We start from the raw sequence: 26,539 nt of genomic DNA on the forward strand, positions 1-26,539 counted from the left end.
ACCCATGACCTCCGCAGCTGGTGGGGGTCTCTGCACAAAGGTAGTCCTGCTACTGTTCTGCGGCCTCTGCTGCTGCAGGGCAAGCCGAGGACATCACTGATAGAGGCCCCACATCCTTCTCTTCCGCAGCCACTTGGTACCATCATCTCCTCACCAGTTTGTGCACTTCAGAGCCCAGAAACGGTCCTGTGGCTAAGTGGGCTAAGTCTAGCTGTTCTAGGAAAGGTCCCCCCTGAAGTGTTGTTTTGATATCATGGCACATTCTCTCACACACCAACACTACCAGTTGTTTCATCCACCCCCAGGGAAGGGGCTGTGGCCGCTACACCACTGCGCGTGAGTGGAAGCGACAGCTGCAGCCATGCAGGGGCAGGAAGGCTGAGATCTCCCCAGCAGCACCGTGTACAGCTCAGCACTCCCTGATAGTAGCCACCAAAAATGTAGTAGGTCACGGGACTGAACAGGGGATGTTTAAACTGCCCACAACACGTGGGGATGCCAGCCAAGCTTCCCATACCTGCACACTCACCACACGCACAGAGAACAATCCCACACGTGCAGCGGGCGGTAGCCTGCAGCAGGCTGGTAGATGCCCACCTGCTACTTCTAAGTTGTTCAGGTGCTACTTACTTCAAAGACCGATAGTTTAGATGAAGCCTCAAAGAAATATTCTTAAAATAATATTAAACAATGGTTTGGGATTTTTTTTTTTTTGAGAATTTTATTAAATATACTACATCAGTATCTTGTACTCCATAATCTTTTGATCACTCACGGACTGACTTTCTTAAAAGTGTATTTATAGAAAAACATATGCAAAATTAAATTAAAAAAAATACATATTACACACCTCTGAACAATCTGCATGTTAGCAAAGAATACGTTTTATTATTTGACCTGAACATGTGCTTAAACAAGGAACATACTCATGAGACAGGACACACTCCTTGAATATGGCACACTTCAAACTACTCAGACTAAAGGAAAACTAGTGCAATCATGTTTAATTGCATCTAACAACAGAACAATAAAAACTACTTTTTATTCCTTTGTTTTTATATTTTTTCCAAACCCATTCCATTTGTTCTCTTCCCACCACAACAAAACATCCAGTGGTTATTCCTGTAATCACTGTCTTTACATTACATGAAGCAAACTTCGTATCAGTCGATCCATATTTACATCGAAGCATGCAAAAGAGGATACTGCAAGTATTTGCAATACAAATTATTAAATACATTATAACTGAACAACAGGTGTCCTTTTAACACTGCAATTCTATAGCCTTTATCTGTGGTGGAAGTTTCCAGTGTATGAATTATAAAACAGCATATAATTCAGAAACAGAAACAAAGAATTTTGCAAATTGTTTGTATTTTCAACTATTAAATCCTTCCAAGAGCTGCATCTAGCGCCGAAACCAAAGCCAGCTGTTGAGTAGCCAGAAAGCTACAGTAATTGAATACATGATCATTTCCCTTTTAGCACGTTCTTTGTTTTCTTCTTCCAGAAGCTGTAGACGGCGATTAAGTTTGATTATCTAAAAATAAATAAAGGCTTTTAATATTTCATTAAAAGTTGCCAGACTTTCTAAGCCATGTAAAATTAGTATCTCAGATAAATGGATTTTTAACACTTGATAATTTGGCTTTCTATCTTCAGTCGCTAGTGATCAGATCTTGCTGTCCCTAATAAGTAGAAACAGAAATGGAGTTGGACTCTCCGGATTCCCAAAGAACACAGGATACGTGAGGGCAGTCTGGCAGGGGTTCAGAGGGGATCTCTCATCATATCTGTTATGGATAGCTTTGCAGCCACACAGAAAACCTGTTTCCCCCACTTTACAACTACAGCTTTTTCTTAATATGATCAATTAATGCGCTTTACATACCTGTCTTCTTAAGGAGGCAGCATCTACAACTGTCATGTCATCTGGTGTTCCTTCAAGCGTAGTATCCAAGGTGGAAAGACCATATCTATCAAATAAGGGAGATAGCTTAGCTGTCTCATCCAGGCAAAGATAGCAAGTGCCATATTTTATCAACATTCTAGTAGATGTATTTGTTGGTGGTGACGGAGAGAAGAATTAGAAAACTTTTTTCCCAGCTTTTAGAGAGTTGTCTATTTCAATAGGATCCTAACTAAGTAAAGCATGAACACATATGAAGTGGGCAAGTGCTTGATTGAATCTGGGTTTATTGCTCTCCACGCTGAAATATTTTTGAAGAGGCTCCATGCAGACAGACTTCTTGCTGTCACTTGGTCTCTCAAAAGACTGTTTCCAGTTATTTAACTGATTAATGAAACCTGAAAATTGCCTGAGCTAAAATGCCAAAGTTGCAAGAGACCTGGCAACAGATTAGAAACAACCAAATGAAGACTTGGAAAGAATTGGGTGTCTTACGCTCGGTACCTACTTAAACACCCCAAGTGGACACCTACTGAGATTAATGATCTCAGTCACATTAATCTCAGTATTGTAGCAGAGAACCTTGCAAATAGAGTCTAGTGTGGGGTCACTGCTTGCTGAACTTGGCATGCCTTAGAAAGTTTGTTCCCAGAGCACCTCTCAGTTTTCTTAATGTAGCAATTCCGAGAAAGCATTGTTCTAACTCCATGGCAGTTAATTAAATACAGCACGTTTATTACCAGTTGGGAAGTGGCAGAAAGTCTACGTAAAGAATGTGTTTTCATCGTCCAAATGCTACCTTTTAACCAGATACTTTTCCAACAACTAACAGGTAAAAGTAGTTCCTGATGCTGCACCTACCACTGAGTTTCTCAAACCTCATCTTAAAACCTCAGTTTCCAGTATTAGTTCCCTTTGACTTGCTTTCTCATTAGGACATATGAACAACTGCTGGAAACAGCTTAGGAAATGGAACAAAATAACATGAAGGCTACCAAATCCACAACAAAATACACCTAAAAGAATGTTTAGCATTTAATGACAGTTAATGGTCGAATACAAGTAGAATTCCTGAAGCTTGCAGACTGCACTGAAGTGCAGATACTACTTCTGCACTGCATGCTCTTTCACTGCTTCCAGCAAACATCTATAGAACGCCCTCAGCTCAGGCAAGATTCCCCCCAACCCCAACAGACAACCTGTCAAAAGTTTCCCGGTATCATTTTTCATTAATATGTTGTTTCTAAATAAGAATTGCTGTTTGTAGATGAGAGTTGCATTAGTCTGGACTTCAATGAGATCCTTAAGCAACACTGTATACAAGACAGGAAGTTAATTACATTTTGATCTGTGTGGTTTTTGGGTTGAAGGGTATACAGGGAGAGGGAAGCCTTCTCCAGGTAAGATTAGGATAAAAACAGCTTTTAGTAAGGGAATAGTCAAATAAGCAACTGTCTGTCAACAGAGCCATAGCTGTTTTAAAACACAGTATGGGACGAAAAAAGAAAAGTTTTGGCAACTTCTTTTTTTGGAAGATTTTCTCATTAAGGCTATTAATTTTTTATTCTAAGGAGACTTCAAACATTCACTTCACTGTAATTTATGCTATTTACTACATGTATTTCTTTCAGTTTGGGCAATATTAAAAGACAAACTGTTGGGTTGGTTTGTTGTTTGGCTTTTTTTTTTTAATTTCCACAGTACTGTGAAGCTCACATTGCTAACTCAGCAGTTATTCTGAAATAAACCTGTTAATTATAAAACAGTTAGAACATTTCTACTGTTAAAAAGAAGTCTGAAGCTTTGCATACACACACAAAAAAAATATCACGTTTTCCTTACTGCTACAGGTCCTCTGAAAGCCAAAGACATTTCCAGGGAGGGGGTTTTTGTAGCCATTTTAAAAAATTTGTAGTAGGAGGTAAAAAAAAAAATTAGAAAACCCCACCAGATCTGCAGCATAGATGTCCCTCACCATCTCTTGGGAAAAGCAGAGGGTCATCATTTCGGTGAGATGGGCACACCTCCCTCCCAGGTCACATAAATTTAATATGAAGTCACAGTATGTCACTGCCACTCTACCAACTTCTAAACCATTCCATATATTAAATCAAGGAGGTTATCGGCAAGAAATCCCTTGACATAATCTCTTGGACCGTTACAAAAACTGAATTCCTGATTTAGAGAAGAATCACCTGCTTGAATCCAGTGTCTACTAAGCACAAATGTAATCTCCATTTCGATGAAAACAGAGGTGTAGTGGCCAATGGGAACAACAGATATGGAAGGAACTATTTTTTTCCTTCATCCTGACCATGAGATTACGTGCGAATCTTGTATCCAGCTTCACTGGAACGTCATCAGTCTGCCAAGATAATGGCAGTGAAAGGGCATCCAGCCACAACTAACAACCACAGGCATGTTACTGAGAACACCTGGAAAAACTAAGGTGATGCAAGGCCAAATTTTCTAGCAATAAAAGTATAAAACTCACTACTAAATAGAAAATACCTGAAGGACACTGCTAATGTAATTTAAGAGCCTCCCCTCACACATTACTTTGAGTCAGAATTCTGTAGCACGTTGTATCTATTAGACAAGTGAGGTCTTTGCAGGTGACTTGGATGGGTAACGAACAAAGGCCTGAAATATCTCAAGAGCTGAGAGGGAGGATAGAAACAAGTATTGTGTTTTAAAGTAAGGACACTAGAAATTAGGAAATAGAAGTCTGAATTTTAGAATCTAAATTAGTGGATCATGACTAACAAAAAAACCCACTCTTTACCTGGTGTTGTCATGATGAGGGTTAGAGGAAGTGGTAGCAGCTGACCCACCACGTAACACTGGCCTACAGCAGGTTTTTGTAGGTGGAAAGAACAAGACAGAAACAGGAAATGACAGAGATAAGAGGTAAAACACACAGAAGAAAGGAACATCAAAATACTTCCAGTTACATTGTACAATGTTTCATTACAATATAGTATCTATTTATTTTGTTGTAAATTGCACTTTCATATTTCTCATTCAAATTTAATCAACACTGAATGTTTATGCAGCTAAGACATCTAGGTAAGCTTTCCATGCTATAAACTCATTTATGGAAGACAAACTGTTGGAACAGAGATTTGGGAGGAGGTTGTCAGCCTTATTTTTTATAAAATAGCCATGCGAAACTTCAGGTTTTGTTTTTTTAAAAATTGCTCCCAAAAGTCAAAACCCCACCCAAGTACAATGGAAAAAAGTAAAAAATATGTGTCTATACACACTTATAAAAGCCTTTTTAATCATCCTGTCCTCCCTCTAGGGAAAGGGGAGATTTGTCTTTTCTTTATTCATCTATGCTAGATGTAATACAGAAAACCTCTGGGAGTAGCCTAAGGACCAAAAATAGTCCAAAAAGAAGCAGATCTCTCCAGGAAGACGTGACTAAAAGCTTCAAGTAGATGGTATGAACATAAGTGTTGCTCTTTCAATTTCTTTTCATTTTCTTTGTAGGCAGAGAAGAAAAGGTAGAACTTTTTAAGTTGCTGCAACTGTATATACAGTTATATACATTAACTTCGCAATTAGAAGTTACTGTGTCCCAATCTGCAGAAGACACGAATACCAGCAGAGCTTCTGACAAAGCCGGTACTGTGTCTTTTCAGTCCCTCTGGTAATGAGGCATTAGTGTTCCACATCTATGACGTGTAACAAACTGTTCAAGAGACTGAAAACTTTTTTCAATTCCTTCCATTTTCCCCATGCCAAGAGGAGGTACTTGTACCACACATTTAACCCCTGTATACTCCAGGCTATAAAATTCCTAGAGAGGCTAGAGAATCTAGGTGTGAAGATCCTTACAGCAGGTACATGTAGGAGGCAGAGGCTTGGTGCTGAGGTGGCTGGGAGAACGCTGTAGCCTGGCCTACAAACGAGCAAGAACCGTGCAAAAATATCACAACCACTCATTTCCTTTAAAAGAATCAGGATTTAGGAGCCTTAGCAAACTCTGCAACCCAATACAATACTTAGTGGGATTAGGTCCTACTCTAATCAGCACCATAAGTGCATACCACAATGTTTTTCCATCTAGCACATGAAATAAGCCAGCATGATGTGTTTTACAAAGCAGAAATTTCCATTCCCAATACATACAGTAAAAGAATATTCTTACCTAAATGCATGAGGCCTTGCAGAAAGTTATGAAAAAAGGTATTCCTATTTTTTAATCAGAGTAATAATTCATCTAGTCTAAAGTCTTGTGTGACAGATGCTAGAACTAAATACTTTGAGAAAGCATAAGAAATTCAGCAAACAGCAGCTATGGAATAGGTCACAGAACTTCTCTGCGAATAAAAGTCACCTGTAATTAACTAGCAGATATGTGACACCAGCTTGTCAGTATCCAGCAGGCATTTCCCATACTGTCTGACACGGGACAACAACATTTGGATTTTGTGTAATGAGAATGATAGGTCTGAAATGCTCTCTAAACTCTTGGCCTCTGTGGTATTTTGTGGCAAACAAAGTTTTACAGCTGTTGTAGAACTAATCAATACTAGCTATTTCACCCTACCCTTCCAAGGAAAGCCATGGGCTTGGAAGTAGCTGAGGGCTACAGCAAGAAACAGAACTAGAGCACTCTGGGATCTGTGTAAATCAGGAATTTAATCTAAACTAAAGACAAGCCTTCAATCCCATTTCCCAGCACAGCCAGGCTGTTAAGAAGCTGCACAATTTCTTCCTTTTCTTTGCAGTTGACATTTTATTTCTTTACACATAGGCCCAAAAGGATCACCAGAATATTCCTGTGCCTCTCCCACACTTTTTACTTGCTTGGTTTTATATATCCACAAAAGAATTCATTATATAGATCAAAGTGGCCTCATAACTGAGAACACCTTACCCCAAAATCAGCAAGTTTTTGGTAAATACAGAATGCACAAGTATAATATCATCAAGCTATTAAATACATGGCCTACATTAAAAAACTGAGTAAGAGTACATTAAAACTTTGAATCTTCTGGCTACTTCTGTCAATTTCATCCTAAATATTAACACATGATCAGAAGAAGCCATAACTCTGAGGTCATATAAACTCAACACTTAACTATTTCACTGCAAATATAGCGGAAGCCTGAAACATGAAGGGAATGCAGAGTAATACAATTTAATAACAGTGGGAAAACAGGTGATCAGGCAGTGACCAAATGAATCTGGTCTGTCTTCCTCTGCTTAGAGCAGAGCATGCAATGGAAATACCACAGTAATGATGCAATCATAAACATGTGGTCTGGGAGGAAAACAAGGTGTGGACAATCCAGGTAACAGGGTCCAACTTCCATTGCTTCTGTGCATTCACGCAGGGGACTGAGGCCAGCACGTTCTCTTTGTTCAGCAGAGGTATCAACTGTGTTCACCTCTCACTGTACTTTAAAACACCTCCAGAAATCTCAGAAAGGCCATAAGGATAGGCACTAGGACATTACAGACATGTTCTGGACATGAACTAAGTGAGAAGCTCAGCTTCTAAAGTACAGAAAGAATTGCTGAATTGAAGAATCAGTGATGGGCTGAAACTGCTCTCCTCGCTTGTCTTGGTGCTAGAAGTGGTTACTTCAATAAAGCAATAGGCTACTGGTTTTCCCAGGCTCCTTCACATTTGCAGACCCATTGCATTTTCTTCTGAATTATATTACCCCAATCCAAAGTCCTATGTAGCCCTCTTCAATGCTTTTAAGTCACATCCCATTTTATTTCTACCATTAAACTTGCTCAATATAAAAAGTTATCTCATAACACCTCAGGATATGATTATGTGGATGAAGTTCGGCATTTAAGAAGGATAGCGGCTTTTTAGAAAGGGCTATCCTGAAGAAAGTGAATAGTAATAAATTTCCATAGGTTTTTTTCATCCTAAATTAAAAGATATTGATCCAAGAGTTGAAAAATAGTTCTGATAAAGTACAGATTTCAACAAAACTCTATTCAGATAGGAAATAGCCTTTTTCCTTGCATTTAAGGCATCGCTAAAGTATCTTTAAATGTAAAGGGTTTGCGTTTTGGGGTGGGGTTTTTTTTGTTGCCTACAGCATAAAAGTTCAGTCTCTAAAAGACACTAGGTATAGGCCCTACAGTCATTCAATAGAAATTGAAACAAAAATGGTTAGAACTGGAAAACAAAACTGACCTACTGTCCTTGTCCAAGCTGAAGGAAATGCAAGAGTAAACAGATAGCGTAAACAGTGATCATTAAATTGTGCCCATTTAAATAACCTATTATGCGAGCAGTGCCAGCTAAACTAGGCATAATTCATGACCTGCAGCAGTACAATCAGCACCTGAAGTCAGCACTTTCAGTGGATTGGAAAATATTTGGGAAAAAAAGAAAAGCAAGCCATGAAACAAGTTTAAAATATTTCCAGTGAGTAACACATAGTCAGAGCTTGTTCATTTTAAAAGATCTCTTCTAGTATTAAGCATTAAATGTTAAAATATATAAGGTTTGGAGATAGAAAGCACATTACACCGAGCAAAAGAACAGACTGCAGGTTTGGAGCAATTTAAAATGAACAATATTTTGCAACCATGCAAGTGGATCATCCAAATTTCACATTCCTACGCCAGCTGTAGAGTAATGGTGGGTATCTAAACACCCAACCACAAAGAATACACTTTCACCTTATTGAGAAGTTAATTTTTGGGGCACCTATTTTTTCATAGGTGACTATAAACAGGTTTCCCATTTCTTCTAGGAAGGTTAGTAAGAACACCTCAAGAATTAATCCAAACCAGGAAGACTAATGCAGCTTTTGAAGTATTCAGAACCCTAGAAATTCTGATAATTGAAGTAAGTTGAAAGTGTATGTATGCACACATGTATGTTTTCCAGAATCCAAGAAAACATGGGCAAGAACATGCCTAATGGAAGCCAGGAATAAAACCTGTTAGCTTCACTGCAGGCTAGGGAAAGGGCTAGAATTTCAGTTTATATTTTAACAAGGACTCTGAGCACAGCATCTGTAAGTGCTATTATTCACAGACAGTAGAATCCCTCCTTATCTGGGAGCTTTAATTTTGTAAAACAAAACAGACTTGTAATTCTGTCTAAACTTTAATATTGACAAGGAAAAAAGGTATTGCTGTCCAAATGTTGACAGGCACCAAAATGTTAACAGCTACAGCCTGAAATTTCAGAGTCAGGCATCCAACATTTTTAAGTCCCAGGATAAGAACATAAAGGCCAGCAAGACTGGGCTTCTATATGATTCAGGAATATTAATATGGGCATTTATATACTGTCAGGTCAGCAAACATGGTGAGCTACAGGAGGTGCCAGTTTCAAAAGTGACTGCAAACACACAGATATTCGCAATAAGATTGGATTGATAGTCAGATGTTATTACCAAAACAACTAGAAAGCAAATAATTTAACTTCATGTTGCAAAATATTAGGAGTGCTGCTGGGATATTAGCAACCAGAGGCAGATGGCAAATTTCAAAGAACTTCCTAGCACAGGCCACACTGAAGTGCTGCAGGAGGAATGAGCAGTTCCTCACAATGTTCTTGCCAGCTCTCTCCTCTAATTCAACCTCTTGGCAAGCCCTAGAGGTCTCAGCTAGCCTAGACTAGAGTCTAACTGTGTGTAATTTTTACCTGAACCTCTGTGCTAGCATACTATTGAAATGAGAATTACTTTTGGTAAATTAACCTTGCCATTACTAGTCTTTATAAATGTTTCTGTAGCGTTCAACATGCCATTCTTGTAATGCTTAGAAGTGCCAAACCAAAACAGTCCAAGGATACATCAACTAGGGAAAACTCCACTGAAGAAAATGGAAATCATAGAATCATTTAGGTTAGAAAAGACCCTTAAGATCATTGAGTCCAACTGTAAACAACACTGCCAAGCCCACCACTAAACCACGTCCCTATGCACCTTGTCTACACGTCTTTTAAATACCTCCAGGGATGGTGATCAATTGCCATGAGGCTTGTGTTGGCTCTTCACCTCTCAAATTGTCAGTTTATCCATAAAAACAGAGACAGCAACAGAGACAGAAACAGAGGAGCAACCAGCTTCTCGGTATACATTGCCTTTCTTGCTCTGAGCATCCAGAAAAGTGGTCGCCAGCAGTCAGGTATCAACCAGAGATAACTATTCCCAGAATAAACCGAAACAGACTAAAGTCTCAATCTCTTATCAGAAACAGTGTCTGCAATGCCCTGCATAATATTCTACCCTGTTTCTGCACATTTGTTTTAATGATTTATGACAACATCAACCCAATCTTATTGATTTGCACCATTGCTCACCAACAGAAAAGCAGAAGACAAGGCTAATAAATTTGCAGGCTCAGGGTCAAGTATTAATTGCAGAGAACACTGACAATCTGGGAACAGCAAAATCCTTTGCAGTCACAGACTAACACTTCCTATTTTGATTTTTATTTGGAAGGAAACCAAAACAATGCTATATTTGACCAAAACAGAAGCATTTTGAAATGTGAAATTTTGGACAATTAAATTGCTTATGAATAGTGAAAGCAAAGGAAAGCAAAAGCAAATAATTTCATCTCATTATTTTGTAAACAGAAACCAAACTCCACTAAAAAGGAGAAAAGAAAAAAAAAAAAGCAGCAAAAGCTGGCAGAATCAGTGACAACCAATCACCTGCGGTTTTCATCCAGCACATCCAAGACCTGCTGGTAAGCCCTACGAGTGGAAGACTGGATAAACGACAAAATGCCACGAGCAGAGTAAAGATTAGTTCCATCTTCAGGTAACATATTGGGAGGACAGACACGAGCCTGTTGCAGTGATGGTGTCACACTGTTCGTACAAGCATAGTAAATGAAGAGAGAAATACTATAGTCAGATTTTAAATTAAAAAATGCTTTTCAGATAGACCCGATTCCAAAATGCTCATCGCTTGCTTTCGGTTTACCCTTCTCCCACCACTATAAGGTAACACTCCCAAATTCTAGTAGCATAGGGATCATGAGCTACATTTATATATGTTGTTCAGAAACAAACACAAGTAATAATCCAAGGACACAGTAATGATCTGTTACATAAGTTAGTTTTAGAAAGTCCTTGTCGAGCTAAATCTGTACCTGTTGAAGTCAGTATTCAAGTCCTCACTGACAATCAGAAAATTGTTTTTACAATCAGTGGCATTTTAAAAAATCCTACCCATACTCTCTTTCAAAACACAAGCCTTTTTCAATACAGAGAATCTCACACAGAACCATCAATAAAAATTTTTCTACAAGCTGTGACTAATGATGAAGATCATATTTTGAATTGCACATAAACAAAGTTTAAAGGCAACTGCAAGAAATTAAAAAAAAAAAAGACACAGAATCCATATACCAGGGACAACAAATTACATGATCTGAGTTTTTGACTATGATGCAAAAATATTTAAAATACATGGGATTGAAATTCAAATGTGACCATCTGGATTATACAAACTTCAACTCTGTCTGACAGAGTTTAGTTCTGATAAACTGCCTTTGATTTGCTCATGTTTACATCCAACCTGACTATACACCTTGTCCGTCACACATCAAGATTTTTTTTTTTTTTTTTTTAAATCAGGAAACTTTAATGAAAGGTGAGATGCTTTATCAATAGGAAGTAATTTATGTTAACTTAGTTGTAAATATTAACACAAATGCAAAACAAAGTGAGAGTCACTGTACCCTTTAAATCTTGGGATAGTTTTTATTCCAAGATTAGCATCCCTAATTCAACACATTTTCTTTCAACTTGCCACTTGTGCTTTGCTCCAACAGTTTCTGAAGTTAGAATGCCAATCTTCCCATTTTTGGCATTTTTAAGAAATTAAGTAAAGCATTAGTGGCCAAGTGCTTGGAACCAGGTTTGATATTTGGAAAATCTCTAGATGAGTCATAATTCTATCACTACTCTAATCTGGGTTAGAGTTGCTCTGCGAGTGGCTGGCCCCAAGATCACAAAACTGAGTAAGGAAGAAAATTCAGTTGAAAAGACAGATTCAAAGCATGTTACATGGATGTCACTTCACCTGCAGAAAAGTTCAGCCACCCTGTGCTTCAAGACACATGGAAAGACAGCAGTGGCTGGTGCCTGACCAATACCGGTCATTATTTATTACTTAAACTGCAAATATCTTTTCATGTTGCTGTAGAGTACATTTGGACAAGAGAAGGTAAAAAGGAGAAGGAGACATTAATGAATATCCACTTTTCTTCTTTACAGCTTTGATTGTTCTCCAAGACTTGTAGGATCCGTCTTTCTTTTATATCTATTATGACTTCTATTTTGCAATCAGTGGTAGTGTTCACATCCACAATTTTACTCTTGAATTGCATTGGAAATGTCAGTTTTCACCAGAAAAATACCAAGAAGCAGGAGCAAGTGTGGAAATGCTGCCACTAAAGTGAATTTATGAGAATTATTACTCCTTTGTGGATTTGCTGGCTTGAGGAAATAAGGTGAAGGCTTGAACTCATAGTATGTTTTATATTAGAAGTAATTTTTCCTGTTCATCACTTCAGATATTTACAGAATAGGCTGAAAACAGCTTAAAAACCAAAGGTAACAAACAGTGTTTAGGCATATTGCAAACTGGAAGATATTGTGGAATTCCTGTTGTCCAGAATGTATTACTGTAAATACCACAGTAATGTTATTTGCATACAAAGTCTTCTGTAGATACTGAAAAAAATCCCTTAACAACTATTTAACGAAAACAGCACAAAGTTCTCTAGAAGAAAGTTACATGTGCTGATTAAATGGAAAGTGCATATAATAAAGGAAAATCAAAGTGGACTCCAGAACTAGATAATTCCTAACCCTATAATCTAGTTCCTGAACTATTTTATGCTCGTCATTTTATAGGTGGCTTGTAAGAAAAGGCAGTTTCAAGAGATTACTTCATTCATTTTAAGATATTATTTAATTCTTACTGAAGAAATGTTTAGTTTCTTAAATTATTTAATTATTTAAGAGACTATTTAAATCTATTTGCTCCTGGATATGAGCTAAACTGTAGCGCTACATGAAATTACTCAGATTTTCTCCATAAAGGGTATTGCCTTTATGAATAAAAAAACCAAACAAACAAATAGAAGCCAAATTTTTCTTCTATCCTCCTTTTCAAGATTCAAAATTATTATCCTGTAAACATGTGGCAGTCCTTTGGACTATGTCAGAGACCATGGAGAAGAAATATTACAAGGCAAATATCTGATATACAAATCAGCCAAGATGACATAAGAAAAAAATCTCCAACATAAGGAAAATTCTCTAACATTTAGTATGACTACTTAGCATTAGACATCGTGGCTATCCCACTTCTCTCCTCCATTTGTAGTTAAATGGTCTTAGTCCTAGGTACAATTTCCTTTCAAATTTCTGAAAAGAACTCTTACATACAGCTCCAGCCACTTCTTTTAGCACTCCCTGGTAACAAATGCCAGTTAACCCCAGAGTTTGGAACCAAAACAAACAACATGGAATTACAAAACTTACTATGGAAGAGCACAGTAACATTCTGCTATATGCAGAGTTTTTAGCTTAGCAGTAATCTCCGCTAAACCTTCTCAAAACATTTGTGATATACTCAGGGTTTATTTCAGATATTTCTCTGACTTACAGTTCTGGAAGCATCAACAAGAGGTAAACAGATTTAACTAATCAAGGTTACTTTAAATTCAACCACACAGGCAGACTGTATTTTCATTAAAGATGTGCACACCATTACCTTTTCCCCCACGACTTGCATCAAGAACAGAATTTCTCAAACTGTTAAAATGAACTCTCTAGAAAGATGTGTTTTTCTAAGGGAAAGGCTGGAGCAGAAAAATAATGAAATGCTGTCCTCTTTTCTGTGTGCTCTCGGTCATTGTTGACTTCCAAAGCAGGGGTGGGATCCTCACATTCAACATTGGCTGGCAACGGCCCACAAAAAGCTTTGTTTCTCCAGCTATTCAAAAACAGCCAAAGAACCAAACAAACTAAAGGTATTTTGAAATTTAGTTTTTCTTTACAAATTGGTTCTTATTCAAACCTGTCCCTTTCCTTTTGCTGCCAAGTGTTTTTCCCTATGTTCTTTACATAGGGAAATGATTTGGGAAAGTTTGAGAAACCCTGAAGCAAAATTAGAAACCACACATTCAGTGTAGCAAAGGCTGTTTTAAATTTTATAGTCTAAACTACAGATACTTAGTCAGAAATTAGTATTGCAGAGAGCTACATAATTAAACACACTCTTGATTTTCATATACCAGGTAACATTTAGGCTTACGTGCAATCCTTAGTAGAAAGACGTGACTGGAACCGTGGCATTTTATTTCTTGGAACAGTATCTGATCTGTGCCACCTTGAATAATAATTGTAATCTCTTAAATATGCATCCTTATAAATAGAGGGATTGTAATTTAGAGAGCTGTCATTATTGCTATGCAGATATAGTTATTGTACAAGCAGGTGCCTACTTGTTAGTCTCGAGTTTTTTAAAAAAAAATTTGAGAATTGCTGTCCTTAATAAAGCCCAACTCCCGAAAAATTATCAGAACTGTCTCTGCATGCAACTGGATGACAAGAAGAGAAAAACAACAGAAAAGAAACAACTATTTGTACCATGCAGAGAACACTGTGATAGGGAGACCAGCCAATTCTTTCGCTTTGATCTGACAATCTATTCCAGAATGTTTAATTTTTTCACTTTGTAGGTCAAGCACTGCAATTCTGTGCAGTACGTCTGAACATTTTGTCCAAGGAGGACAGTAGTGTCCCAGATTAAAACTTAAGTATTATAGTCCTATTTAGAAAGCAAAGGTTTTAAAAGGCTGTGCTCCGTGTGCCTTTCCAATGGGGTCCTCATCACAGCATCCAAGTAGACTATCATGTCTAAGAGGAAGCTGAATCAAGGAGGTAAGAGAAACAAATACTAGAAAAATAAAAAAAACTTAAAAAAGGTATTTTTTGGATAGGTATTAAATATTTGAAGTAAAACATGGACCATCTTTCCTATTTGAAAATGTAAACCTGACTCACACAAGCTCAGGAACAATGAGCTGATCTTTGCCAAGTTAGAGTACCTTAGTATTTGCTACTGCAGAAGTAAACTACTTCGACATGATAGGAACTTAAAAGTCAAGCCAGTTTTGATGAAGCAGCAATGTATCACTACAGTAATTAGAACAAAGACCATTTCTTTCAACCAACACCACCGGAAACAGGAACTTTAGGAGCAGCTGGTTTCTTGTGGTTTTGTACCACTGGAAAAAAAATATTACTAGATGTTAAAGAATTTTCAAGATGACATAAATGAGGCAACAGGTGTACAATTACATTTTCTGTAGTGCAAAGAATACATTTGTAGTAGAACTTATCTACTTAAATGGTCTAATTTATCAACAAGGAAGCTAAACTTAGAAGACATGCATCACACTTACCATGAATCTCTAATAGAAATAGTAGTCTACGAGCTAGGTGATACCCAGTACCATCTGAGGTAGCATAATTTACATTAAGCAAGTTTGCCTATATTGCCTATTTTGAGCTATACAATAACACTTCCACATGGGTAGCTTCTCTAAGTAGCTACCACAGTGAAAACAGAATGCCAGGTTATCAAATTTGTTTGTAGAATGGCTACTTCCGGTTTTATTTACATGAAACTTGCAAATTTTTTTTGCTCTTTATAGTATATGTCCTGTGGGCCTAAACTGTGAGGAAGCAAGAGCCAAGAGATATCTTTTTCACCAAGCACAAAAGACTTGGCTTTCCCGCATTTGTACAAGCCGTAGAAGTTCCACCGTGAACACAGTGTTTTCATAAGCTGAATTCACATAACATTCTCCTGAGAGTTAGCCAGGTATGTAGTCACATTTTCCACTTGAGGACTGACAAAGCCTGCGTGAGGGAGAAATGCCAGACTAGGCATCACTGAGAATGCCACAGCACGTTCAAAGTGATTTCTTTTTTTGGATCGCACTGAGTCAGAAGAAGCAATGATGACAGAAAAAGAACCAATTTCTAGGAACCTCAATGATTTCAAAGCAGATGATCTACACGTTAGGCACAGCATAACTTCTGTCACAAGAAAACAAGTACTTGCGAGGACAAGAGGCAAATGAGATTCTACTAAAATATGTTATCTGCAGGTCAGCAAGTGTGGAATGCTGCAGTGAAGAAAGACAGCTTTTTCCACATGGGCAGCAGAGAGCACAAATACAGCAGGCTCAGTATTTTAGCTAGCTGATATTTTTCATACAAACAAAAGAGAAGATATTGTGGATCAATCTACAGTTTATATAATTTTCCTAAAAGACACTCATAATGCAAACTGCTTGGCATCAGAAGTTTGATTCATTTGATGGACATTATGCAGGCACTAGCACTGGCAGCAAGAGAGGAAAACTAATCTCTAGAGGTGTCATAATTTCCCAGCTTTTGTACATGATAAACTGAGTCACACAAGCTACCAGTTTTATGTTCATTGATCATATCCTTTTTCAATTTACAGGATTCCAAGTTCGTATTGCATTGCTAAGCCTCTGAAGGACTACTTGTAGATTAATAAATTGTGACAGCAAATAATATTCAGACCATTTTAAACCAGTAATTCTATATGTATCTACTGAGCGACAGCAAAGCTCACAGGTGAGTGTTAGAAATTTATGATTTTGGGATTCAAGAAGTCCAAACATATGTGAGAAATCTGACAGCAACTGGATAAATCCGGTCAGGGCTGATCTTGCCAGTTTCTGAGGTGGCTGGCTGGGCAGACACAGCCCATGACTGTTGGAAGACTAAACTAACCTGGGGAACAAGGATGAAGTGATTTCAAGGAACTGCAAGAATTCATATACCTTCTGTTTCTCGTTTAAGGTCAACACATTGCAAAGCAGAGCTGGTAACACCAAAGGGGTAAACTTTTTCACAAGCAGCTTCCAGCACATGAAGACCATCAATTCCAGCATGCATCATGTGCAAACTATCAGAGAAGTAAGTGAAGGCCATTTCTGCAGTGAAATTCTAGTATGACTGGTCCAACAGGACATAACTGGATGACCGAAACCACAAGGAACTTGGGCACTTAGTAGGCCACTAGAATATTTGGAGACTGAGCTGATCAGGAGCTTATGGATGTGAATCTGGTTTTGCCAGCTCGGTGAATATGTATGACTCAGAAGACTTGAGTACCTAGACACATGCAATCTATAAGCTTGTATGAACCAAAAGCCTGATTAGATAAGAAAAGGAAGATATGCAACAATATTTCCATGAAGATCTGGGAGGAGAATTGAAACGTGTCTGGAACATGCATCAGAGTACACTTCACCAGTTTTAGACAAACCAACAGGTAGACAGATATGTAGTACATATAGTACCTCCTAGTGCCCCTGCTGTAAATAGAAGAAAACAGACATTTCTAGGACATAATTCACTTGATCTATTTTAGACTAAGAATAGGTAGACCTTAAGTAGGTCGTGCACTTATTTTCCCTCTAGTTACTGAAATTAAGTTTATGTTGCTTTAGCAATAGCATTATACAGTCTACATTAAGGCAGATGAACCCCATCTTTTAGGTCTTAAATCTAAGATCCTTTCAACAAGGGAAAACATTCTTCATGGTAAATGTATTAGGAATCTATTATATAAGAGTTTTAAGTGTTACATTGCAAAAACAGTTACTGCCAGATGGAAAGATGCTGTCACTCAGAATAAACTGTAACTAATCAAAGACTATCATATCTAATAAAAATATGCAGACCTGTATGTCTTCAGAAAGCACCACAAGAATTGCTACCTCAGATGGTATTGATAGATGAAGTTTCCTATTCTAAATGCTGCTTGCCATTTTGGTCTCAAAAAATTAAGGTATATACTCACAGATTCCAAAGCATTAAGTACATTGACACCAAAGAAAAATATGTATTCTAATATTTATAATACATATTCCTTTTCCTATGAATGAGAACTGTCACATAATATCAACAGTGAGAGAACCAGGAGCGTTTTCATGCACAAAGAACTTAGTTTCCTGAAAAATCAGGGGAAAAAAATATTACACCAGCTCAGAAACTGAAAAATCCCCTTAACTTCACAATAACTGGTGAAACCAGCTGTGAGCCCACAAACACTCCCACCCATCCACTGCAAGAAAACACTTCACAAATGAGTGAAATGAGTGACCCCACCGAACAAAAAGCATAGAAATGAAGAAAAATGCTGGCCTTATAATATTTAGAATTATGTACTTGCTACAACATACAAAATATTAGTGGGAGAGAACAAATAACGAGAAGATAAGAAACAAAGGAAATATGTAATCAAGCCATAGTTGTGTCCCTGCACCCTGTTGCTCTACTCACATGGAATCATTTCGGGCCAGCTGGCCATTCTGTCGAGTGGCGTTTTCACTCATGGAACGTTCCCTCTTCAGTCTTCCCACTGAGCGTACCTGCATACAGGCGGAGAAAAAGGGAGATAAAAGACAGGGGATTCCAGGAGACATTTAATAACTTGCATTGGAGACTTGTAAATTAGATCTGCCCTCATATGCAAAGGCACATTTTCATGGGTTTCACAGTGATTAGGAGGAAAACAACTGATGACAGGATCTGATACTGGTACATGTAAAACCAAGGTCCTAACTTATTACAATCCTGTCGTTCTCTATCCATATGATCCAATTCCAAAAGTATGAACAGAATTTTTAATATGTATGAAAGCACTATTGTGTTTAATATTACTTCCTATCACCATAAATAAATATATTTCTTTTTTTATTTGATGAGTCTATAGAATACACAGCCTTATAAATATCCTTCTGTTTTTAAGATGTCCATTACACATCCTCCACCTGGATGCCAATGTTATGTCATTCTTGGAAGCTGGCTTTCAGTTTTGTTAAAACTCACTAATTCTATGTGGTGTTATATCATCTGGCCACGAATTCCAAAGGTTAACTACACTCACTGAAAGACTCTTAGTTTGTTTTCTGATAACCTGCAAATTAAAAAAATCTTGCAGCTTTCTCTTCAATCACAAGAGTATTTTTTTTTCTTAAAAGTATTTTGAGTAGTTCTAATTATGACTTTATTTTTGTAAGTACTGTGTAAGCTTACTGAACATGGCAACCCCTAGCCATCCGCCAGTTAAATATGGACTTCAAAGTCATAATTAGAACCACTAGAGTGCTAATAAAAATATTTCTACACTTCCCTAACTTATTTTAACACCAAGTAGATCTGCACCACAGTAGAGAAGTAATTGGTCACTTCACTTTCTTTAGTAGAATGCTTCTCAACTAAGGCAAAAGCAAAATAAGTACTAGCCTCTTCATTTTGAGGTGTTTGCTGTGGAGGTTTTTCTAGGTCCAAAAAATCTAGCGGTCGATCACTAAGAGAAATAACACGGGGAGGAGTTTTCAATGCCAGCGGTTTGAATGGAGTAGACTGAAGAAGGTCAAGGTCTGGTGGTCTGGAAAATGGAATGTCTTCACTATTACCTGCAAAAACATCAGTTGTCAATAGAAAGCAAGGTGTTCTGAGGCCTGAGGGCCAATGCTAAAGTTCAAAGAGACATCACATCAGTTACTTCCCCTGACTATGCCAAATAATTAAGTATACCTTTCTTTAACAGGGCTTGTATGTTAAAACCTATAGTTAAAGCTCTCATAAAGACCACATTAATTGACAATTATTTGAGCAGTTTCTCTGAGAACAATGATCCTGAGTAATCCTGAGCAACATCAACTGTTATTGCAAGTAAGGGCACTTTTAATCTGAAAACATAGTCCTATTAAAGGTGTATTTGTTTAGAAATACAATGACTGGGGATGTGAAGATATCACTCTTTCAAAGCATCAAATATCTGCATGTCACACATTTTGCAAATTGTAAGGCCTTCACCAATTCCAGGTCTGTCACTGTAAAGCCCATGACCATAAATACTAAAGTAGTACTGATAGAGTCCACCCAATTATAGACAGATCCTTAATATAATTAGCACTCTGACTATAACAAAACACATTTTGCATGGCTCGTATATAGTACATCCCCAAAAAACTTGTTATAGTTACTATAGCCTTTAGTTAATTAAGAAAAATCAAGTGTAAACCAATAAACATGTTTTTTGCTCCAGAAGTGGTTCAGTAAGATGAAAAGTCTGCATTTAAACTTTCTGTTCATAATTCACTTAACTGTCTCGACTACAAGCTATACCAAAACTACTCGTGAAACATTTTCCAAGTTTAAGAAGCTTCCTAAGTCAGAGTTGATGAGCAGCAACTTGTCTGAAAGCCAGAAAGCATTTTACAGGTTCTTCTTTTAAAAATATATCAATATAAATTTTGTCCATCCAGAAATTTGGGGAACTAATTTAAATTTTTGCCTATTTTTTTTCTATTGAGACGCAGACATACCTGCCACTACAATCCGCTCTGGAACCTGCATAGTTACACTGGCATTTGGAAATCCTTCTTGGATGCCCTTCTCAAGGTCAGCGTTTTGAGGAGCTACTTTGAGTTTTTCTGGGACCCTCATGCGCTGACTGATTCCTTCGGTGTATTCCATTTCATACTGAAGGCGATTAATTTCTGCCATCTCAGCAGCTGGAGATGGAAATGCAGCTCCACTCATTCTGGCAAAAGGAAACCAACAGTTATAACAGCAATATAAGAAACCAACAGAAAGTGCATAAAGAAAACTCTTTGTTCTGATTACTAGGTAAGTGGTAGATGACCTCAACTGAACAAACTTAGAGAAACAAATTATATGATAAGATTCATAGGACACATAGTCACAAGAGGCTGAGAGTTAGGGGCAATGACAGAAGAACAAAGCGATGCTGTAGGCAATGCTGAAAGCTGCAGTGAGGGTCCTCAAATTGAGCTGTGACAAAACACACATAGAAATTCTGCATGTAATGTACTATCCCTGCACTGGCTGGCAGGAAAAGAAAAACAAACAAACTAACAAACCAAACAGAATTGGCAGGATTGGTAGGAAATCTATTCAGGATCGGTAAGAAATCTGAAATATTGATCTGTATTTACACAGATCCAGTGTACCAATATTTGAGAAAATGGACAAAGCCTTACAAAACTGCATGTTGATGTAGGGGAAGAAAAGAAAGGGCTCAGCTTCAGCAGCAGCCTTCTGCTTGCTGTCAGTCACCCAGATCTCACTTCATCTTACAAGGACAAAGTACCTTATCAACAGCCTGTCAAATCAGCTTGAAAACCTAGCATATTCACAACCAGTTCCCAATCGCAAGCAATTCTGCAGACTTCTCACTTCTGAATTTTTCTGTAAATGAAAATCTTACTTTCGCAGAACAGATACAAGATGGGCAGAGAGAGAACAAGACTTTATTTACACTTAAAAGGGTTTGCCAATACTTTATATATACACATTTTCCTAGAAAAGCAGGGGAACTTCATACGAAGCAGTGGGGGGAATTTCATAGAAACTGGGTTGTGAGAAACTTGCTAGAACAGCAATTGCTGGGAGATGTATCGAAGACAAAGACCAAGATAACTGGGTTTTTTGAGGTTAATTTTAAGGTTGAGACAAAAAGAAATCCTAGAGCTGTACTTGGGCTGGAAAGGGGCTGCTGATGGCAGCTGTGGGCTGGAAAGGGAACCTGGATGGCTGAGAGAAGTTGTTCACCCGGGCAGTGGCTAGTGGACCTTGTGGATGGCTCAGGACAAGATTATGGTTATGGGCTCAGTCAAGAACAGAGAGACATCCTGGAGCTGCAGTTAGAGGGGGGCTGGAAAGGGGCTCCCACAGGAAACTGTGAGCTGCAACAAACTTTTCATCCAGGCGATAGCTGGGGGGTCTTGTCAACAGCTCAGACTTAGATAACAGTTATTTTTAGGGTTAGGATTGAGAGAAATACATATTTCTACACATATATGTACCCACTCAATATGTAAATATAGTTATCCTGGCAAATTCACCTATGGGAAGCACAGCTTACTCTAGCAAGAAATCTTTTAGTGGTATTGCTTGAAGTCGTTCCCTAGATGAGGTAATCTACCCTGGCAAAAAGGCAGGTTTTGCCACTATAATTGCAACTACATTCTTTTACTATTTTTGGCAGCAAGGCAAGACTATGTCTGTTGCTGCGTGCGTGCCTTCCTAAGCTGAACGCACTGAACGTTGCAAACAAAATACCTCAGTGCGGACCATCTATGTGGCAGGTGAGATGGACCAGAAGCCATTCCTCCCACCATCACGCAGAGCAATGCTTTCCATATTTATCAATAAAACCTCAAACTAATAGTATCCTTCAGACAACAGAAAGAAGCACACAGAATGATCTGGAGCATGTAACACTATATTGAATGCACTCATTTAGTATATTCAAGATGTGATCCACTTGGCAATCCATCCTGGGATCCTCAGTGTTATTTTCAGGACTTCCTATCACCACAGATCAAATGGAAGAATCTCATTCATCTCAAAGTCTCACTTCAGCACAGTAGGAGAACTGGGGTCAGGGAGAAGGCAAGAAGGTCACTGTTCTATGTAAGCTTAAAAAAAAAGTAGTTATAAAGGAAATACCTGAAGCGATGCAGATTTAATCTATCTGTACTAATTCTTACTGTTGGTATGTATCAAGTAACTGGAACAAACCATTTAATTAAACTCTTCATAGGAGTTCAAGAGGTGCTTAAGCAGCTCTGTCACTTCAAAATTCTTAAGATTTCACTCTGGGGCTTTTTTGTCCCTGCCCTTTGGTCTTGCGAGCTAGATTTGTCCCTCTTGCAAGGCATTGGCTAGATCAGCCAGTGAATTGAAGAAAGTACACAGTCTTCTGACACTTCCACATTCCAAAAGGTGCTTTTCATTTCAAAACCTGATCTATGACCAGTAAAGCACTTCCAGATCAACAGAAGTAAACATCATAATGTCAATACAGAGACTGAATTTTAAGAACTTGAAGTACCCAGAATATCCACTGGCAGCAGCTTAAAGAATAATTATTGCTCAGAAGACTTGGCAAAAGGTGTTTCACTGCTTGTTCACCTTCTCATTTTGAAATACCTGTACAGCTCTAATTTTTACAATCAAGTATCTACAATCAAGCTACACTGCGGCAGCTTCCCTAAAGTTTGGCATTGCTTTTGTCTGCATGACAACTGCTTTCCAGCTGTAAGGTAAAACACACACAAAAAAGGACAGGATTAGAACAGTTGCTTTATAAACTATTTATAAACCAAATATCACTGCGTGGGCTTGGCTGTACTTGCCAAGGACCTATAGATACAATACCACAACGCCTTCCTACTCTTGCCTAACTCTCATCTACTTTGCAACATTGAGAATTGTATTTTCTGTCAAAGTGATTTCAATTTTTACCCCTTTTTACAAGACAACAGCAGAACAAGAAACAGTGAGGTTACAGCAACAGAACACTTAAAATACTTAAACAGGGCTTGTTAACAAACCCCCCCAATTATTTAAAGAGAACGGAAATCAAAGTTATATTTTTTGTAATGTTCTTGTTACACAAAGCATTTTACAGAACACATTAATAATAAGCAGGGAAAAGGATTTTAAAATTAATATTTACAGAACCAATTAACTCTAAAGAGGCATGATAATAGAAAAGTCTGAGAATAATGAGACAATAAAGGTATAATCACAAATACAAATACAGGATAAATAAAGGACAGAGAGTAGCTGAAGCACAAATGAGCATCAGTGGCATTTAATAAGAGAAAGGAAGGAGAAAATCCAGGAGAAGAATAAGGGAAGACAGAGGGAGTGAAATTATATAAGGTGAATTATGTGTGTTCAGAAAGACATAGGGGTCCTTCCTTCCCCCTCTCCTAAAGAGGAACAGCAACAGAAGAGAGGAGGCTGAAGCAATGTTTAGGAATCTGAAGGATGACTTTTTGTCAGCATTCAGGCAATAATCAGACATTGGCCATATCTGTGCTGCAGCCAAGAATGTTATGCACAGTATGAATCACATAATTACAGAATGGTGGGGGTTGGAAGGGACATCTCGTCCAGCCCCCCCTGCTTGAGCAGGGACACCCAGAGCAGGGGGCACAGGCAGGGTTTGAATGTTTCCAGGGAAGGGACCCCACAGCCTCCCTGGGCAGCCTGTGCCCCTGCTCTGGCACCCGCACAGGGAAGAAGTTTTTTCTCATATTGAGGTGGAACTTCCTGTGTTCCAAGTTCATCTGAGACACATGAAGATGAGTACTGGTAACACTACAGCTGTGCCAGCACCAAGATCAGAGCAGGTTTTACAGCCTACACAGAACTAATTGTAACTTCTCCAGCTACGTTACTGTTTGTTCCCGATGTGGCTACTTTACAGCTAGTCTGTTCACCTGCACCTAAGCTACAAAGTGCTCCTTTGGCAAGTGTCTAGATATCCTTTGGCAAGTAAAAGGGGAAGAGGAGGGCTTAGAGCCAAGCTGAGAACACGTATGTATTATAGGATCCAAAGGACCCTATTTTGGGACCCTAAAACCATCAGAACATAGATCACAGAGGTATTTGGGGCCACAGGCTATGAAATAACAAAGCACTAACGGAACAATTTGAGGGAAAGAAGAGCTAGGGGTAGGCTAAATGCTGAAATCTGTTCTGCATAGTACAGATACATGTGTTGAACTTTTAAAATATATTACCTCCTCTTCTTGGTACAAGGATGACGTGAACAAAAAAATATCTATCATACATAAACAAGGCTATGGGATCACAGAACACTTAAGGCTGTGTTCTTTCGTTTGAAACCTCCAGCTGGAGCTTTTAAAGCAAAACACTTTTTAAAAAAAAAAATAAGAAAAATACTGGAAACCTTAAGAGGAAAAAAAATTGTCACGGTCTAACAACCATTTCTCTGAAACACCCAAATACTCATCGTGTTGCGGCAGCCTTAGGAGCGCGCGGCGGCGGGCCCAGCCAGCCCCTGTCAGAGGAGGGTCAAAGAGGAACCGGGCGCTCGGGGGAGCGGCGCGGGGGCCCCGGGCCTGCCCAGCCCCGCCCGGCACCTGCGGCCACCCCGGGCGGCCCATCAGTCGCCTCAGGGGCCGAGTCCCCAAAACGCGCTCCCGGGGCCACGGCAGGCGGCTGCAAGCGGCGCTCGTCCCGCTACTGAATTTACGCTTGCGTTAAGGCGCGGGGAACACAGAGCTGGGGCCGCCGGGAGCGTTCGCCGGGGGGACGTACGTCACGACACGACACGACCCCACCCAACCTAGGCCGAGGGGGCGCTCAGGGGGGTGGCCCCCAGCCCCCTCGGGACAGTCCGGGGGTGCTGCCGCCAGGCCCCGCAGCCCGTACTCACCCAGAGCGGCGGGAAGCCGGCCGGCCAGCCCCTGCCCTGCCCCAGCCCTGGCGGGGCCGCTCCTGCCGCGCTCCGGACCCCGGCGCTGCCTCAGGCGGGCTGTTAAGCGGCGCGGCGAGCCCCCACTACGCTCCTCAGGTGAGAGGCACAAACCGGGCCGCTTGTCCCCATCGGGCTCCCGTAAGGGCTGCCGGGCCGGGGACCGCGCGTCATGTGACCGAAAGAGGGCGGAAGCGGCTCTCGTTGATGCCTCACGTGCGAAGGAGCCGCAGGGCATCCATTTTTAGTGAGGGAAGGCGGGCGCCGCGCAGGCGCGCTGGGAGGTGTCCCCGGCGGAAGGTCATCCGCGGGACGGGGGCCGGGCCCGGGGCTGCCCTTCGGGCGAGGGGCCTCCGGTAACCCGTGGTGCCCGAGGGGAAGACCCTCGGCTCCCGTTGCCCATCGCTGGCCGCGGCTCGCGCCTCGCCGCCCGCCCCGTCTCTTCGGCAGCAGGGCTTCGCGTGGAGCCCGTGCGCTCCCTTGTGCTGCGGGGCTGAACGTACCGGTGTAACAGGGACACGTGGAGATGTAATTGTGCGTTAAGTGGGTGGAAAAACCTGCCGGGTGTGCGATGAACCGGGCGTGCCGCCCTCGGGCCCCAGGGCAAAAGGCCGGTCACTTCAGGGCGCCGTTTCTGAAGGATGGGCAGTTGCCGAGCTGCCGCTCAAAAGCAACCCCACACCTCAAAAAACCCGGCTGCTAGCGAAGGTTCGGGTCTTACCAGCTGGTGGACTTCACAGAGGCTGTCCTGTTAAACAGTGTCTTTGCTGTATCAACCACCACCCCGTTAGCCGTACAGAGAATTTGTGAGCAAATGTGGTTGACGGAGCCATCCGTTAAACCCAGCTGCGGGTCAGTTCTGACGGCAGAGCGCCCTCTCCTTGTGTTCGCAAAACGCTTCCAAGGGCCCCGCTCGGTCACCCTTCCTGAAACTGGCTCTGGCTGGCAGCAGAGGCTGCCTAAGAGCAGCTGCCTCCCTGTGGTGTAGGTAACGATCAATCTTCCAATTCCATACAGAAAAATAAAAAATGCTACTATATACAGAGGTTCATTTTTTAACGAGAGGAAAGTAGCCTCTGAGCTTTCCTTATATTTTCATTTATGGTCAGAATACATTTTGGAGGTCAAAATGAGTAGCAATGCCAGAAGTATTGAAGGGTATATTGATCCAAGGCCTGCAATTTGCTAATTCAGTTCTTCACAAATACCAACACGCACTGTATTACAGACAAAAGTAGCCTGAAATATAATCTCTTACTAGATAAAAATAAAAGTTGTGTAACAT

General features: G+C 39.8%; 1 protein-coding gene across 6 annotated transcripts; it reads right to left on the reverse strand.

Moving 5' to 3' along the window:
- Positions 1–853: 853 nt before the first annotated feature.
- MFF (mitochondrial fission factor) lies at positions 854–25,439 on the reverse strand. Of its 6 annotated transcripts, none has more exons than XM_064457758.1 (9): positions 25,216–25,439; positions 20,321–20,538; positions 19,233–19,405; positions 18,267–18,355; positions 14,188–14,262; positions 10,566–10,724; positions 4,695–4,757; positions 1,892–1,976; positions 854–1,540 (listed from the first exon to the last, which is right to left on the reverse strand). In XM_064457758.1, exons 2-9 carry the CDS (start codon positions 20,535–20,537, stop codon positions 1,409–1,411), a joined length of 993 nt encoding a protein of 330 aa, XP_064313828.1. In that variant the 5' UTR covers position 20,538; positions 25,216–25,439; the 3' UTR covers positions 854–1,408. The 6 variants fall into 6 exon arrangements, with proteins under 6 accessions (XP_064313828.1, XP_064313829.1, XP_064313830.1 ...); XM_064457759.1 differs by lacking the exon at positions 25,216–25,439 and adding an exon at positions 24,557–25,061; XM_064457760.1 differs by lacking the exon at positions 14,188–14,262 and having other exon boundaries at positions 25,216–25,437.
- Between the last annotated feature and the right edge of the window lie 1,100 nt (positions 25,440–26,539).

The sequence above is a fragment of the Phalacrocorax carbo genome, chromosome 7 (assembly GCF_963921805.1).
Source record: "Phalacrocorax carbo chromosome 7, bPhaCar2.1, whole genome shotgun sequence".
NCBI classification, from domain to species: Eukaryota; Metazoa; Chordata; class Aves; order Suliformes; family Phalacrocoracidae; genus Phalacrocorax; species Phalacrocorax carbo.

Coding starts and splice junctions, on each gene's coding strand:
- MFF (XM_064457758.1), bottom strand. CDS start 20,537: ATGAGTGGAGCTGCATTTCCATCTCCAGCTGCTGAGATGGCAGAAATT. Junction 18,356..19,232: donor AAACACCTCAAAATGAAGAG/GCTAGTACTTAT, acceptor GCCTGTATGCAG/GTACGCTCAGTGGGAAGACT. Junction 10,725..14,187: donor CTTTCTACTAAGGATTGCAC/GTAAGCCTAAAT, acceptor TTGTACGAACAG/TGTGACACCATCACTGCAAC.